The following is a 17,859-nucleotide window of genomic DNA, read 5'->3' on the forward strand; positions in this document are numbered from 1 at the left end:
ACTGAAGAAATCCTAGGTAACTTGTATCCACTTTTAAAAAAAGAAACTCACTAGTTTACCTCACCCAAAAAATAACAGGCAAAAAGAAACTGTAATTTCTGGTTCTCTCTTACCACCACAGCTTGTTTAAACCTGTGTAATTTAATTTTTCAAATTACAAAAGAAATTTCTTAAGTCAAAGATTAATATAAAGTCTTTCTTTTTTTGGAAGAGGGAAAAAATAAAAAGGTTTACATATTTTAGTTGAAGAATAGCTGGAGTCTCCAATTTTCTTGAACTATACATACTATAGTCATTTCATTACATTAATTTTTCATAGTTCTGCTTTACCCATATCATAAGTCAAATGTATTTGTTTTATTTGCACTCTTGGTCATATGAAGACAGGTCTGTTCACCTTTATCAACACTGCAGAGTCGACTTGCCTGTATAATTTAATATTCTCTTCTTTTGTGGGAAGAATCACCTCATGCACTTGGATTTTGATAGAAATAATGTTTGTTGATATCTAGATCTTATTTTCATTCTCTATATCAGTATTTGAAACATACTTAAAAATATGTCTCTTCTCAGTTTTCTAATTTTCCGGTATAATTTTCTAGTAAGTTTAGCCCTTCCTTTTTCCAGGACTGCAGAATTTAGATTTCCATTAAATAATTTGAAAATAAGTACCTTATTTTTAACTGTAACTGGTAAGTATATATTGGTATGTCATAAATATTTTTCTCAAATTTACATAATAAAACCTAACTAGCATATAGCCAGTGTCAAAGAATAACAATTTTTCTGCAGAGGTAGCCCACATTGTTTATCTGATGAAGTATATTTCCAAACTTAGCATCGAAAGGACATGGATGGTAGCTTAGTACAGACAAAACCACAGTCAGTGCATTTTCTGCCTGTGCTTACTACAATCTCATAAGTACTTAGGGACAATTCTTTGAATTTTATCTGTCACGGTAACAAAAATCTGTAGCTTTCCATAGCATATAAGATAAGGCAGCTGTGTGTTTATAGCTGTATGCATATAAAGATTTTAAATTAAAAATATATATATAATACATAAGTAGGGATTTAAGTACAGTCCAGAGTTACCTCTGTATCCTGCTTACAGTAGAGAGCTCAACTGGTGTGCACTGTGCATAAGTGAACAAAGGCAAGACACCTGACCAAAAAATCAGAATCTCATGAACAGAAATGAAAATGGCAGTGTGGTGAGAAAGTTGGCCTTAGGTGAAAGAGCAGCTCAGAACCAAGAGGAAAAGGCTAAAGATTAAGGTTTCAGGGTTACATTTTTTAAAAATTACACTTGTGTTCCATTTCTGGATTAAGATTTTTTAACAAATATGTATGTAAAATACTATAAATTAAATATATGACAAAAATGGGACAAAGAACAGAATGAAACAAAACATACACAGAGATATAATTCCACACACAGGTGGCAACACATGAGTAGTTTAAGCAAAGAGGTTATAAATATGGAAATAGCTGACAAAACAGGAGGGAAAGAACTGGAAGTGATAATAAAGATTTTGACTTTGAAACAGTAAAGGCGGTGATTGACATAGGAAGTACAGAGTGGTGAGGCTGCACCTTGAATACTGTGTTCAGTTTTTGGGCCCCTCATTGCGAGGACTGAGGTGCTGAAGCAAGTCCAAAATAAGGGCAAAGAAGTTGGTGAAGGGTCTAGAGCACAAGTTTTATGGGGAGTGGCTGAGGGGATCGGGGTTGTTTGGTCTGGAGAAGAGCAGGCTGAGGGGAGACCTTACCTACAGCTACCTGAAAGGAGGTTGTAGTGAGGTAGGTGTGGGTCTCTTCTCCTAAGTAACAAATGACAGAAAATGATAAAATAGCCCCAGGTTGTGCCAAGGAAGGTTTAGATTGGATATTGGGAAAAATTTCTTCACCAAAAATGTTACCAAACACTTCAATAAGTTGCCCAAGGAAGTGGATGAGTCACCAACCCGGCTGTATTTAGAAGACATCTAGATGTGGTTCTTAGGGACACATTTCAGTGGTGAGTTTGTCAGTGTTATGTTTAGGGTTAGACTCTATGATTTTAAGGGTATTTTCCAACCTAAACGATTCCAGGATAAGTACTCATGTCAGAGTAAACAGTGCTACTGCACGCGATTGTGGAGGCACTGTAGCAATATAATAATCATTCATTTCCTCATCACCCATATAATTAAAATAATTAATTCACTACACAGTAGCTGCAGGGAAGAATTAAATGAACTGTAGTAATTCTATAAACCCTTTAAAAAGTTTCATAAACAATTATAATTGCAAAGTAAACACAGTAACGCAAAACAGTATCTGAAGATTTTTTCATTTTTCATACTAACATATTTTTAATAAAAACATCTTTTAAGATATTGCAAAAACTCTTTGATATGACCAGTAAAAAATAAACAGAATAGATGGTTTGTTTTGGTTTCTTTGAGTAATCTGAGGGAAGTAAATTACAAATAATGAAAATTACTTGTGAGAAGTTACTCTAAAGAAATTAACATTTTGTCTTTTAAAAATACCACATTAGATGGTATCTGCTCCTCTGAAAAAGAGATTTTTTAGTGATGGAAAACAGCAAGGAGACCAGTTCTAGTGCATGTGGAGCTACATACAAAGGTTCTGAAAAACCGCCTTGGAGTCAGGACTCTAATAATATCTAATACCTATTAAAAGAGTCACAGCCAAATCTCACAGTGCTGCTGCCACAAATACTTATCACTCCTAACTTTATATATTTTCAAACTTAGGACTTAGGACTTTTTTTTTTTCTTCCTAACTCTGCCATCATAACAGGGTTACAGTGAATCACACTATTGCAACAGCAGTTTTGGTGACCTGGACACTTGCCCAGAAACTTAACCAAGAATATTAACTCATTCTGTACAGTTCATTTAGCATGTCATCAGCTGTTCCCCTTTCCCCCTGCTTATGACTGATAGCACTAAGATGATAACAGTTTATGAAAGCCAAGTAAAAGAGCCACCAAGTAAATATACTTTCAGAACAGAAATCTAAAACCGATTCTACATGATTAGTTTCCTGAACACACATAGCAATTATTACTACCTCTGCATGCTGATCTTTCAAATTTTTTAAAGAAACACCACTTAATTTGTACTTCTATTTAAATAATTTCAAAAAGCATACTTTTGAAATCTCCATCCCCAAATGTCAATGGATAAGCTCCTGGCTTTTCAATCTTGTACATTTCTTCTATAAACAGGATTTTACAATCATTTATTGTGTCTTCTGGGCCTCTGAAAAACAAAAAGAATAAAAAATACATTCAACTTAGTTCCTTGGACTTAGATTCTGTACTTCATGAAACCTAAACAAGGGAATAAAGCTAGACAGCTTCTTTATTTCATCACTGATAGGATACTTTAGTCCAATTCACAAACAAATTTCAGTTCAGTGCTGTAAATTCTAAGAAAACCAAAACATTTGCTTAAAACAGATAGGAACGCAAGATACTAGGTTGATATTAAATAAGGTTAACTGCAGTAACAGAACATGTCCAAGAACATCAGGCTTCAGTCTGGGATTTGCTGCTCTCCACTCTATGTCTGTGTCTGCTCCCTTGTGCTGACTCCAGTTCTTGGACTTCCTGACTTAACTAAGGCAGGAAAAAAAAAACCTAAGCCAGTGGAAAAAACACAGGCAATAAAACAGTTTTTGGTGGCCCTGAGCCAACAGCAGTGCTTAAGTGTTCATGGAACTAGTATGGAGAGGACTCTGATAGCATATTCACTATAATTGTCTTTTAAGAGTTCCAACAACTCCACTTTGGCATCTGTATTTATTTTGACCCTTTTTCTTTCTTAAGAGTTCTCAGAGGGAAAACATTCCACATTGTTAATCACATGCACAAACTGCCAATACCAGTAAATTTCAAAGATCTGAGATATTTCAACGGAAGGTAAAAGATCCATGTCAATATATCTATCACATACAAAACAATTTGTGTTCCTAGCCAGGAAAATAATTTATTTCAGATTGCAATAATCTATTTAAAACGTTTGCACCATAGGGGTCATCACTTCATAGCAGTTCTTGCCTTTGTGGGCACTGCTTTGCTGACATCCCATTTACGATCAGCCTCTATTCTGCTTCTGCAAAACTTTCAGACAACAGCTCTTTTCTCTCTCTCTTTTTTTTTTTCTTCACACACCACCAAACAACAGTTGGGTAACTTCTTCAGAAATATGCAAACAATTTTTTCCCTATTACCCTTCAAAATGCTGGCTATCATCCCCTTAGAAGCAACTGAGCCAGTAGAGTTCATGTCTACCTATCAATATTTCATTGCATCTTTACATTTTATGCTTTCACATTTAGCAGCTACGTGAACTTGTATCCTGACCTACTCAAGATACACTTTTAAAAGTAAGGACATGTTTTTTTTATGTTTTTTTAACCATTTAAACCATTAAGCATGGTTTAAACCATTTAAACCATTAAAACATTTAAACCATTAAACATGGTTTAAAACCACTTTTCTTTGCCTTTGAAACAAGAAACACTACATTCCTGAACGAAGCTCATGAGCAATTGTTTATCCCCTTTTATGATAAAAATACTAAGTTGCAAATACATTAAGCTATGTAATATAAATTCTTTTGTAACAAATAATCTCTACAGAAATCTAACCTTGAAAACCAGAGCTATGCTGTGATGTTCACTTCAATATATTCACTTGAAGTCATTATCAGCCAAAAGAATATTTTGCAAATAGATGTAATGGCATGCATACTAAAAAAGAAGAATAAATCTCAGTCTGATATAGAATATCGCAGTGTGAAAGTCAGTACTTGTTGCTTTACAATTAAAAATCAACTATAACTGAGGCTGCAATCTAAAAACACGTGCTGTCTACAGACAATGAAACAAAGGTTAAAAACCAGCTATATCACAACCACAACCCTCACCAAACATGAATGTCGATGTGGTGTTAAACAGGCTTGTTTTAAAGGTCACTTGCAATCTCCCAACATCAAGACAACTTATTTCATTGTTAATTTCATCAAATACTGCTAAATTGCACTGAATTACATGAAGGTTATTTTATTTTGTAGTGTATGCAGCAGAAAAACAGACAATACTCACAAGATTCTTTTCAAAACATTCCACACCTATTTGGTTTATCATGAAAATACAAACTCACTGGGAGAGTATTAACTGTGCTTTTAATTCAACTTCATTATTCAAGCTGTTATAACAACAACTTTTCAACTATGCAGAGATTTCATTACGTAGAGAGCACAAAGATTAAAAAAAAAACCAATCAAAAAAACCCCGGAAAATTAAAAACTAAAACTCTGTTTCCCAGGACGGGTTGAAGACCTAACGAATCGATAACATCATAATCTGATGTAAATGTGCCTATCAGGATATAATTATTTGTAACCCCACCTCCTGGCGCCCGGCCCGGCCCTGTCCATGGTGCTGCAGCCAGCAGGGGGCGCGACCCGCCGGTACCCCGCTGCAGCTCGGTCCGGTGGCTGCGCTGCGGCGATGCTACACCGGCACCCACGGACTCCGGGATGCAGATGTTAACATCTGCTTGGGCGAATGCCGGTAGAGAGCCCGGCAAAAGAGGTGCCTGGAGACCCACAGCGATGGAAAAGCAAAGGGGGCAGGAGCTGTGCCTGGCATCACATCACAGCACCACGGGGCATCACAGCCTAAGCTCAGCCCACCTCCTGTACGTGTTTGCAGGATGAAAAGACTCAAACGATGTAGAGTCTGCTCAGGACATTACTCCAGGGGTATGGACTAGAGAATAAGCTCTTTTACAATCAGAAGTGGCAGAGTTCTGGTGTTTGGCCATGAGTGGTATCTGGCATTCTTGCTGCAGAGCAATTAGTGATTAGCCAAGGCGAATAAATTACTTTCCTCAGTCTTCTGGTTATAATCCTTTTCATTCATTCAAGCCTGAACACTGTTAGCCTTCATCACATTCTGCTGACTCATGTTCAGCTTGCTGTCTACCAAGACACAGAGGCCCTTCTCATGAAAGCTACTTCCCAGGCAGCGCTCTGCCTTCCCAGATGGAAGGAAGAAAACTCTGCTTGTATGAAAACTGAATTTAACAAGGCTCCCATCAGCCAGTTCCTCCTGGCTATTCAGGTCCTGCTGATTGGCATTACTAACCTTGAATTTCCATCAATTTGGTGTCTCTGAAAACTTGGCAAGTGCACTTCATTGCCACTGTTATGAGTGCACTTCATTGCCACTGTTATGCTGCCACTTAAGATGTTAACTGTGCAGGTCCCCGGACTGACCCTGGCAGTTGTTTGCTGCTTGTTAGCACTCTCCAGGTACTTCACAACTCATTAACCACTATCCTCAGAGCTTTATCATTCAACCTCACTGTTTTTCTTAAACCCATCTGATTGCCCATCCACCCAGATCACAACATACAATTGAGAGAGGTTATTATGGGAGACAGACAAGAGACCTACTGCAAGCTGAAATGACATCTGTTGCTAATAATGTCTTGGCCACAGAACTGTATCATTTTACCAAAGAAGGGAACCAGGTTTTAAGGCATTATTTGCCCTGGGAAAAAAAAAATCCCATCTTGGCTATTCTAAATCACCTCCAAGAGGAAAGTCCCATGGTTTTCCTCAAAAAACAAAACAAAACAAAACAAAACTAAAGAACAAAAAAAAAAAAAACCAAACAAAAAAGGATGATTGGCCTTCTTTGAAGATGGATGTGACATTTGCCCTTCTGCAGTCATCAGGGACCACCCTGATCTTCATGACTTTTCAAATGCAGTACAAAGGGAGGGGCATCACTACAGCTAATTCCCTTGGTATACTTGGATGCAACCCAGCTGGTCCCATGGTGTTGCATTGGTAAGTTCTTGAAAGCACTCCTTGATTCAGCCCTCATTCAGTGCTGAAGATTCTCCTTGAATGCTTTCACTAGTCACAGCCACCAGAGAAACCTTGTCAGTGAAGACTAAGGCAATGAAGACAGTGTCTGTTGATACTGAATCATCTTTTTCATTTGCCTCATTCAGCCTTCTACTGCCAAAGCCATGGTAAAAGCTCTCTGTGTTGCCTTTCATGTCTCGTTACAAGTGTCAAGGTTCTTGTAAAGAACATTGTAAGATGTCTTCTTACAAGGCTTTTGTTCTTGTAACACTATCCATACACACTGAAAATTCCTCCTTCCAACCCAAAGTTCCAGCTTCCAACTCCTATATACTGACTTTGCACTGGAGTCATCAGTTTCCTGTTCATCCTTGCCAGTTTCTTGATACATCTGTTAGTTTCTTAAGTATCAGGATGACCTGTCTTCATATTTGGAGGAGGTTGTTCTCAAGTACCTGTCAGCTCCTTTGCCTTTACACCTGCCTCCTATGGGATCCTATCACCCATATCCTTGAACGAAATTGAAGTCTGCTCTATTAAATCCAGAGTATATGCTCTCCTACCCTCCTTCCTCAGTTCCATTGTGATCTTATTACTTGTTTCAGTCAGCTGAGCCAAAGCTACCACTGATTATCTGATGCCCAAGCAGTTTTTGCTATTAAACAGCAAATCCAGCTGTGTATCATCCTGTTGACCTATCTTTGTTAAGAAGTTATCCTTGACATCCTCCAGAGAGTGTCTTTGACTACTGGTGTTCCACCCTGCCAGCAGATGTCAGGAAATTTGAGTTTTCCATGAAAATCTGTGACTGTGATTCAGAGACTTTTAAAGGCTTTATCCCTTTCTTTACCCTAGTATGGTGAACTACTACCATACTATGGCATCCCTTTTTACCTCTGCCATCTTCATCCACAAGTTCTCAACCAGACTGGTGTCATCCCACTGAAGAGCTCCCTACACCAAATTTCTTGAGAGTTTGCATCCATCTTTCTCTCACTTCAGTCATGTGAGCTGTCTGATGGTGTCACTATACCAACAATGTTATAGTTCTCCAACTATATGCTGAAATCATTCTCCCTGCTTGGTATGCAGGCTGTGTTTATTGACATACATGAGTTTGAGATGGGTATCCCTCTTTTACCAGTCTCAAGATTCCTCTTGTTCCCACCACCTTGCACCTTTTGCTTTCCATGTAGGTCAAATACTTCCCTTAATCATGGGTCACAACAACCCTTTCACCAGCCAAATCCCTGCTCATCAGGCTGGCCAGCCTGTTGGTATAGATGGTCTTGTCTGTACTTGAGGTTCAAGACTTTCAGAGACAGATGGGAACCCAATTATGGGCTTCATAGTATTACAAGCCAAATGCCTCTCAACACAAGCTGTACAACTAATCAGGTTTTGATCCACAGGATTTGCTTGCTCCTTTCCCTTGGGAGGATTTTTCCTCTGAAGTTTTACCATTTCACCAGCAAGACTGAGAAAATCAGATTTAACTGGGTCACTTAGCTTAAGAAATAATGGTATCCCTATTGAGGCAGACTTTGCAACTCAAATTTTAAAGTATCAATACAAAAGAACAGTATATTCACAGTTCAAAAAGGCTCAACATTAATTACAGGCAGCTAGCCTACTTTCTCTGTGTTTTGGGAAAACAAACCAAAACAATTAAATATCACTTTCTCCATACAGCCAGTTAAGAAACAGCAATGTGCAGGGCAATGGCACAAAGGAGAAATAAATTAATTTTTCCACTCTCTTCAAGAATCAGGAAGAGGGAAGCATCAAGAGATAAAATACTTATTCCTTGTAAGATTGCTTACAGGTAAGCAATCTTAAAATTGTAATTCTTCCGCCTTCCTCTGCATAATGGAACCTCCTAGAGATTCATCCTCTTTAAAGCAAGAAAAGTATGTGTACAGGAAAACAAAGCTCATGGAGAAATAGCTACAATCTTTGCATAACCTGGCTGTCATAATGATTCAAGGAATGCTTGTAAAATGGAAATTTTTGTCCAAAGAAAAAGAAGGGAAAGAAGGAAGACGAAACAAGAAAAAGTTAATCTGTAATAACAAGCCCTTCAAAATGTACTCTTTCAGTTCTTTCTCAGCTTTCTGGTTTTGATTCCACAGGTGCTAAAGCAAATTACTGTATCTTATTTATGACCTTGGTGGAGAGGACAAACACAACAGCATGGTTAAGGAACTTGCTCTGTTCATGAACGAGTCTCAGTAAGATATTCTTCTGTCTGGCTGAAACAACACCTTACGGACACCAACTCCAGTCCCAGTAGCTGACAGTGTGTTCCAATACCTTCTGGGCAGTTTGTCCTGCATCCCAGGCTCTTTTTTTTTTTTTTTTTTTCGTAAAACAGGGCACTGTATGCTACTCAAAAGCCTATTTGATAATATTGCATCCTCATGACCATTATGTCCTTTAATTAATGAGTTTTCCTTAAGAATAAAATAACAAGTGAGGCAAGATCAAAAACCTAATCTGGAATTTAAAAGATAAACAGTTTGATTTCCAGTAAACTTCACTGATGTTCAAACAGGTCATTCATTCCACACACCACTCTCTCCCTCCTTTCAAACCTAAGTTCTTTCCACAATAGGATAATTAAGTGGGATGCAAAATACTCTTCCTGATTTTATGAGTCATTCCTGTTAAAAATTGCATGATTGTTACCTAATGATATGTATCACAGAAAGTGCCATCTCTCGAGCTGCAGAGGCTAGGACAAGCAGTTCACAGAAGTGCTTAAGAAGTTCCAGACATCCTCTCTACACAGTCACCATGAAAAATCACAGCAGGCTTCTTAGACTACCAGAATCTACCTTGATTTGAAAGGGTTGTGTTGATTCAAAAGGATGTCTCTTCTTCGAAGGAGGTAACCAGCTTCACTTAAGTCATAAGGAGAAGAGGAAAGAGGGAGAAACTTTTTTTTCCTTTTTTCCTGATCAGCTACATAGAAATCCACAGAAGCACAAGAACTCTTGAAATAATCCAGAACAGGCAAGGCTTGTTTCATTGTTAGTTTACTACTCTGTAACGAGTTTAAATCTTGTACCTTTACAAAGCTATAAAAACAAATATTATGACAGAACCATAGAACAGTTTGGATTGGAAGTCACCTTTAAAGATCATCAAGCCCGCATACCCTGCAGTGAGCAGGGATATTTTCAATTACATCAGGTTGCTCAGAGCCCTGTTCAGCCTGACTTTGAATGTTTCCAGGGATGGAGCACCTACCACCTTTACGGGCTACCTGCTCCAGCATTACACCACCCCCACTGTAAAGAAATTCTTCATTAATGTATGATTTCCATTATGTGCAACTTCAAAAACGAGAAGTTAAATATAAATAAATGGAAATATAAATAGATGGGAAAACCTGCTCAAAAAAAAAGCTAGAAGTAAAATTTGTACAGCTATAATAATAATAACCACGTAAACATGTAAAACCATCATATTGGCTTCTGAGAATAAAAAGAGCCCAGACATGAATAGAAGAAGCTTTAAAGTTGATAAACAGGAATGTATCCTAAAAAAAAAAAAAAAAAACAACACAAAAAAACACCAATCAAAAAACCAAAACCAAAACCAAAATTGTATTCAAATGAGGAAGATAAGCCCCAGATCTGGAAGGCGACATAGAAAAACATAATAAGGATGTTCAAAAATAGATTTATCTGAAAACAAAGCAATTCTTCCTTTCCTGGGAGAAGGAAATTTCACACAAAATCTGCAGAACTCTAAGATGAAATATATAACAGAGAATTCAGGACCCTTTCTATTACCTTCCATTACTGCTTCGTGGGTAAAACCTCACAATCACTACATATTCACTTAGTCAAAGAGGAATAACATCTGCAGAATGATCAGATTTTTCTGATATTCTTCTGTAGCTCCAGAGGCATAAACAAAATATATGCCTTGTCACTGACAAGAGTCCTTGCTAAACTCAAACTTTCAAAGGCTGACTGAAGAAACGTAAGAGATGCTGGTAAATGGAGATGTCTCCATTTACCTTGAAATCTAGAAGGGAGAAGACACAAAGCACCATTTGAACTACTTTGATCTAATTTAATGTAGTGGCTTTAATCATGTCAGCCAGCTCCAATATTAAAATAAATTGCTACATTTAACATCATTACAAATAAACATTTTGCCTTGAAACTACTCACCAGTAATAGGCATTTAATAAATGTGCTATTAAGTGCAAAGAAAACAAGTCATTGTACTGCAGATTACAAATAACTGCTTTTATCATGAAGCAAAAGATACTCTGAGAAAAGGAAAATAGAGGATGTTCAAAACCAGAGGTATACCCTACAAATTTAGTTAAAAATAATTTCAGAGATAAACCAGACCATTCTGAACAAAAAGTAAGCACACACAGTCATGAAAGACCTATGGTCCTAGGCCCCAAAACACTGCTTTTCTGTAGTATTTTTATCTGAGACACAGTAAGTCTGGATGGGGTTTTGGGTGTCCTGCAACTACTAATTTCAGTAGTAATGTAAGTACAGCACAAACGAGAATTATTAATGTGCGGTTAATTCTTCTGTAGTCTCTTTTTCTCCCCTGTTCACTCTCACTCTGTTCTTTGATAATATTCTCTAATCCATATTGGTTTCCCAAAAGTTGAATTAATGATGTACAGGACACTTCCTTTAGGTTATGGCTGAAATGTGAGCACAAGTAACACCTAACAAACACAGTTCAACAGACACAGTAAAAACACCCTCATCACATGTACTGCAAGCTCCAAAGAATACTACAAACAGTACATGTTCTTGTTTCCTATCATTGTGCCAACAGCTTCACAAAGTCTTTGTCAAAAGCAATCAAGATCAATAACTCAAACACTCAACTATCGTGTACAAAACTCTTTTATACAAAGCCTCTTTGAAATAATACCAGAAAGGAAAAAAAAGTCCAAATCATTAATACATCTGAAGCAACCCTAAGAACTCCACCTCCCTTTACTGCCTGCTTAGTAGTACACACATAATTAGTTACTAACATATAACCAATCACTAACATACAATCATAGAGCATTCAAAACAAATTTCACTTTTATTTAAAACAATTAACTAATGCAAACATTATCATAAGAACTCATGATAACACAACAATAATAAATTACGGAATAGTCAAGTATTAGTTATATCATTATAGACTAAAACAATAACATGCTTGTATTAAAATTTTAAATTAATTTATATTAATGTACTCTATATTGTTATGTATTTATCTCCTTATTAATATATTAATATAAATATATTAATATCCTTTTTGATATATTTAGTAACCACTGACAGACTGAGAGATTGGTTTTATTTTGCAAGCCAACATGCCTGAAATGTAAAGTGATACTTGTTGCAGCAGGTACCTTAAACAAGTTTATGAATACTAGCAGATTTACCTTTTAATTCTAATTGAGAGGAATGACAGGTATGTCAGTTTATATAGAACTATTCCTTGATAAATATCAGAAATGGCAGGGCTCTGGTAACCTTACTTTATGCATACCGGTTGATTATTGCATCACACACTGTAAATTATGCCTGAATTCTTGGCCCAGGAAGAAAATCCACTGAAATAAGATTCCATCTGAAAAAGGGACTTAAATTAAACATCTTGAGACATGTGGCAACTATACCTTTTTTGACCCATCTCCTTCCAGAGGACAGTCAATATTTTGGGGAACTCCATGGTACTTGCTGTAGTACCCACAGTATTTGAAATTACCATCTTCAAATTTTAAATGTAGCTATCATTTTATTTAGATTAAAAAAATACTATCCTATGGAGTTCCAACAAGCATAAGCAGAAATATTTACCTGCCACCATACACTCGTTTTTGCCAATAAAAGTATTGTGAAATACATATTTTAATTAATGGGAAAAACTTTTATATAATCCATGCAGATGATAGTTTGAATAAGATTAGCAATTGCTATTTGAATTTCATGGCCTCTGTTTCTTAGCCTCTTCTCCCTTCCAAGTTAGTAATTCAAACTACCCACTCAATTTCTGTTTGCTTAAGTTTTTGAGGGTAGGTTTGTGGGGTTTTTTTGCTTTGTCTACAACACAAGTCCATATGCCTGCTCTACTTAGTACAAGATAAATGTAATGCATCAAGATTGTGTAATAAAGCTCTCCTATTCTAAAATTAAAAAACATCTACAGATTTTCACTTACTTGCATTATTTACCAAGTCAATGTCTTTCCTATTTCCCAGTATTAGATATAATTGGATTTTTTCAAACAAAATACTGACTTTCATAAGCCAACTGACCTTATGATAAGTCTTCTAAATAACTTCTCCAGTTAAACATGTCCTACACCGTAAGTCTTCCTACAGAATAGTCTCCTTTCTCATAAAAAAACCTACACTAATATATAAATAGTCAAACTCATTTAAAGCAATATACTCCCAGAAAAATAATAGTACTTGCTGAGTAAATGCCAACATTAAATCAATAATTCTTCAAGTATAAAGAAATTTTACTTTAGTTGCAATTTAATTTTAAAATCGGTTTCACTCCTAACATGTAAGCACCCACACAAGCCCCTGGTGGCAGAGTGGATCCATTTGCTTTTCCTTCATTTGTGTCAGAAAAGGATAATGTTAATAAGGAAAGTAAATGAGAAGGGTTACAGTGAATTACTCAAGAAGACTGCCAATACAGATTGGTATCTGTTCTTACCTAAGTCAGAAACCATAGAGTTTATTTACAGTGATATGATATGGTTTTTTGTAGAAAACACTGTTCTTAAAGAACTATATACAAATTCTTAAATGGAACAGGAAAACAAAATAGTCTGGTGACTTCAGTCACATGAAAACTCTTAATTCTAACAGCCCACAATTCCACATTTTACTTATCAGAAGCTATAATGCCCACATAAATATTTTTTCTTTAGAAATTCTATTAGCCAGTTCAGACACCTCTTCAAAATGTCTGAGATGACTAAAAATTGGGATCTAAGAGTTCCCAATTATCTCAAAAATTACTGAAGACAGATTTTTCAGCTTTTAGAAGAACTGAATGCATAATACATAGAAATATAAATATATAACATAGATATAAAGAAATACAAATCCACACTGGTAACTGAAATCACAGGTAGTACGTTAAACTTTATGTATGCCTCCAGCAGTTCTCAGGAGATGAAAAAAATCTGACTCATAGCAGTAAAAAACATGCACTGTAATTTCATGACTCATGGAGCTGTGAAATCAAAGTATGAAATTAATTTTAATCTAGTGATGACTAGATGAAAAAAGCAACAAACTACTTTATATGATATGTAGAGATCTTATGAGTTGGTCAAATAAATCTTACCCCAGCAGAATTTTAGCGTGAACCTCTTTGTTAGTCCTTGAGATTTCTCTCAAAGAGGTAATTTCTGCATCAAACCAAAATCCTCTTTCTTCTGGAGTCTCAACATTGTAGTTTACCATCACCACATCACCCACTTTCAGTTCACTCCACTTCAGAATGGTTCTTGCTCGGGGTCGTAGATTACTGGTGTCCATTTCTATTATGCCATTTTCTGGGTACCTTGAAAAGTAAAACCAACAGCAGCAATAATTAGAACCCCTGTAACAGTAAGAAACAGATAACATTTTTCCAAAAGCATAAATTTTTATATGTGTTTTGGGTGCATTTAGAAGAGACATAGTATAAATAATTCCCTTTTGAATGTTAATTTTTCATTCTAACAAAAAACAGATGTTTGACCAATCTCAAAAGCAGTTTCCATTACTTTTCTCTCTCAGGAAAAAAAAAATCAAATAATTAAAGAAATCAATAATCACTGGACAATGTTTAGACTGGAATGTAAACACAATGACCCAGTTTGCTCCCAATAAATACTCATAGTAAAACGAAAATGAAAAAGTAATGAAGATCAAAACTAGGTTTTCCAACTAAGCACATTTCAAATTTAGCATTGCTTTCATGCATTTGTTACATTTCCATTTACTTCAAAGACAACACATTGAGATCTGTAGTGTTAACTTTTCAGTTTAACACCACAGTTCTAAAAATTCTCTGTACAGAGTAATTATTCAATTACAGTAGAGACTCTATAGTTTGTATATGTGCTGCAAAAACAGCACAACATGGACAGGATGAAAACATTGCTTGTAGAAAAATGTGGACTGTCAGAAAAAAGGAAAAAGTAAGATGCTAGACTAAATAAACAGTGAAGGTCCTTTCTGCTACAGTGTGAAAGCAAATAATCTTCCATCATTTACCTTGTACTAGATGAGGTCACAGAGAAAATCAAAATACATCTACTGCCTATAAACAAGTGCTATTAAAGGTATTCATTCTTCCTTCTTAACAAACATTTCTAAGGATCATATATCTTGAATTACATTTCCATCATGCAACTATGGGTACTTTAGCAAGAGCACTCATGCTTTATAGTCTCTATATCTTTATCAAAAAGCACTGTTAAACTGCAATGGCAAAATCATACTCCTACCACTGGAATGATGGCTCTGTCACTTTCCAGCATGCCTCCCTGTAGTGAACACAGTCATTTCAACATTCAACATTCATTTCCTCATTTCTTTACTACATAAAAAAATACTAAAACTACTGTCAGCAACAGCATCAGTCTCCAACAGTCTACAGACTGAAATCAGGATGTCTATGAAAGCCCATTTATCTATCTGAAGACATTTTCATCAGGTTCCTTTTTTAACAGAAAAGGCAAGAGAGAAGAGCTAAACTTGTCACCCTTTGTCCTCTGCCATGGCAGGTATCAACAGTGTGCCTTAAGTCTGTGGGAAGATTATTTTGTTGTTTTTTGTCTTAAAAGAAACATGCACCAAAACAGTTTAAAGGTGTCTGTATGCTTAGATGAAGCAATGGACAAATAAATAAAATAATATCCTTAACTACTTACAAAAGTTAAATCCAAAGAGTGTTTTTCCCCAACATTTTCAGATCCCAGTTATAAAAATCTGAATGACAGTAATTATATCATACAAAGACAGGTGCCTGGGATCAAGCTGTTATACAAATTACATACTCCTATGATGCAATTCTCCACAGTTCCTTTTTTTTTTTTTTTACTTGGTTTCATTTAGAATTCGGGTGTGTACTGAAAAGCTAACACTTGCGTTGTGTCTTTATGCCATGCAGCTTTTCCTCAAAAGAATTATTATACAACTATGCTATAGTAATTGTAGATGTTTATCCTCAAAATATCCTCAAAAACTGTAAGACAGATTCATCTATGTATATAACAAGACAAAGCAGAAAGCAACCACAGAGATAATGTCTATTTTATGGAGTGCCTGAATGACATCGCATTACAGTATAACAGGCTACTGAAATCTAAAGACAGATATGTTTCAGCTATTAGCCAGTTCCAATCATTTTACAATAAACCCTCCCTAAAGTTTGGAGAAGAAAGGAAGTAGCACAGAGCAAATGAAGACTCAGTTTACTTGAACTCCAACACAAAAATAGAGCTTAAGCATCAAGAAATTAAACATAAATAAAGACATTAAAAAAAGAGACATTATTTACTTACAGAGTGAAAGTATCAAGTGAGAAGTACAGATGAGATCAGTGGGACTGTAAAAATAACTAATACATATTAACAATGGCCCAGTGCCATGTTAAGGAAAAAAAAAACCCACCCACCCACACACACACATATTATATATATATGAAGTAAAAATGTGTGACTTAGAATAGTTCTCATCCACAGAAACTTAACCTTAACCTGAAATATCTACCCTATTCTGAGATTAAAATTACTTCAGGTTCTGTTTTTCCTGGAAGACCTCTGGGCAAATATATCTTGTAGTTAACAATGAAGAAATATTTTGTTCCCAAATTCAGATTTGTGACATCCTTCCTGTCCTTATACAAGTCAGAACAAAATCTTTCCTACTGTACTGCTAAGGAACTTAAAGACTGTCCTTGCTAACAATGACTCCAGCTCTGTTCTTGCAAGTGTCTGACTGAAGAACCTAAACAACAAAGACTACTTTTAAGTATGACCAGAATAAGATCACTTACCAAAAGACACCCTCAAAGTCCTCTTTTACAGACAGACAGAAAGCAAGTCCTTTCAAAGAAAGAAAAGGAAGGCAGGGTCTTAATGAAGTGTATTTCTCCTCTTACTGGCTAGTCAGAAACCTAAGCTCAGGAACTCTGGAAGAAACAAGGTGGCTTTCAAACAGGTGAGATCTCCTGTGTCAGAATTCACCTATCTTTGGCATCAGGTTCCAGACACTGAATGTTTTGCTGATGTGGGTTCACACATATAAATATGATTTTATAGCCATTAAGGAATGCCAGGAAGTATGTAACCATCCACATTTGTACATAACTGACATCCCAGGATGAAAAACAGAAATAACACTTGTCACAAACTTTTGAATTTGGCTAAAAATTTCACAGTCACGCTAAGCACAGGGCTCTTCTCATTATACAAGCAGTAATACCAGCAGTACTTCCACAGTAAACTTGTGCCCTCAAATATATCTAATGCCACAGTTCACCTGAGTAAGCATGAAAAAAAAACCCACACTCATATTAGAAAACACTACTACTACTACTACTACTACTACTTCCATGATCGCTTTCCCAAAATTTAACATGTTACTTGTAAAAATCCCACATAAACTTAAAGCACAAGCAATAAAAAAAAAAGTATCACAAAATGGCAATAAGTGGACTTAGATAGATGAACCAAAACATAAATAGATTAAATATTATCTTCTAAGAAGCCTCAAGAAAGAACAAAACAAACTTTCTGACAGGCTATAATAAAGGACTACTGTTAGACAATGTTCACTGAAAGTGTTTCCTCTTTATTACTTTTAAAATCCTAAAATGACCCTCAAATCACAACAGAAACATTTTCACAGAAGTGTTCTATTAGACTACGATAAATTTGGTACAGTTGAAAT

General features: G+C 36.0%; 1 protein-coding gene across 5 annotated transcripts in view; it reads right to left on the bottom strand.

Moving 5' to 3' along the window:
- Positions 1-17,859, bottom strand: part of UHRF2 (ubiquitin like with PHD and ring finger domains 2) — an 84,727-nt gene that overhangs the window by 32,305 nt on the left and 34,563 nt on the right. For all 5 annotated transcript variants that reach the window (XM_071732067.1, XM_071732068.1, XM_071732069.1 and 2 more), the window contains exons 4-5: positions 14,261-14,479; positions 3,166-3,275 (exon numbers count right to left, since the gene is read on the bottom strand). In XM_071732067.1, the coding sequence (XP_071588168.1) occupies positions 3,166-3,275; positions 14,261-14,479 (329 nt within the window). The remainder of the gene's footprint in view (positions 1-3,165; positions 3,276-14,260; positions 14,480-17,859) is intronic.

This window comes from Heliangelus exortis, chromosome Z (assembly GCF_036169615.1).
Source record: "Heliangelus exortis chromosome Z, bHelExo1.hap1, whole genome shotgun sequence".
In the NCBI taxonomy this organism is placed as follows: domain Eukaryota; kingdom Metazoa; phylum Chordata; class Aves; order Apodiformes; family Trochilidae; genus Heliangelus; species Heliangelus exortis.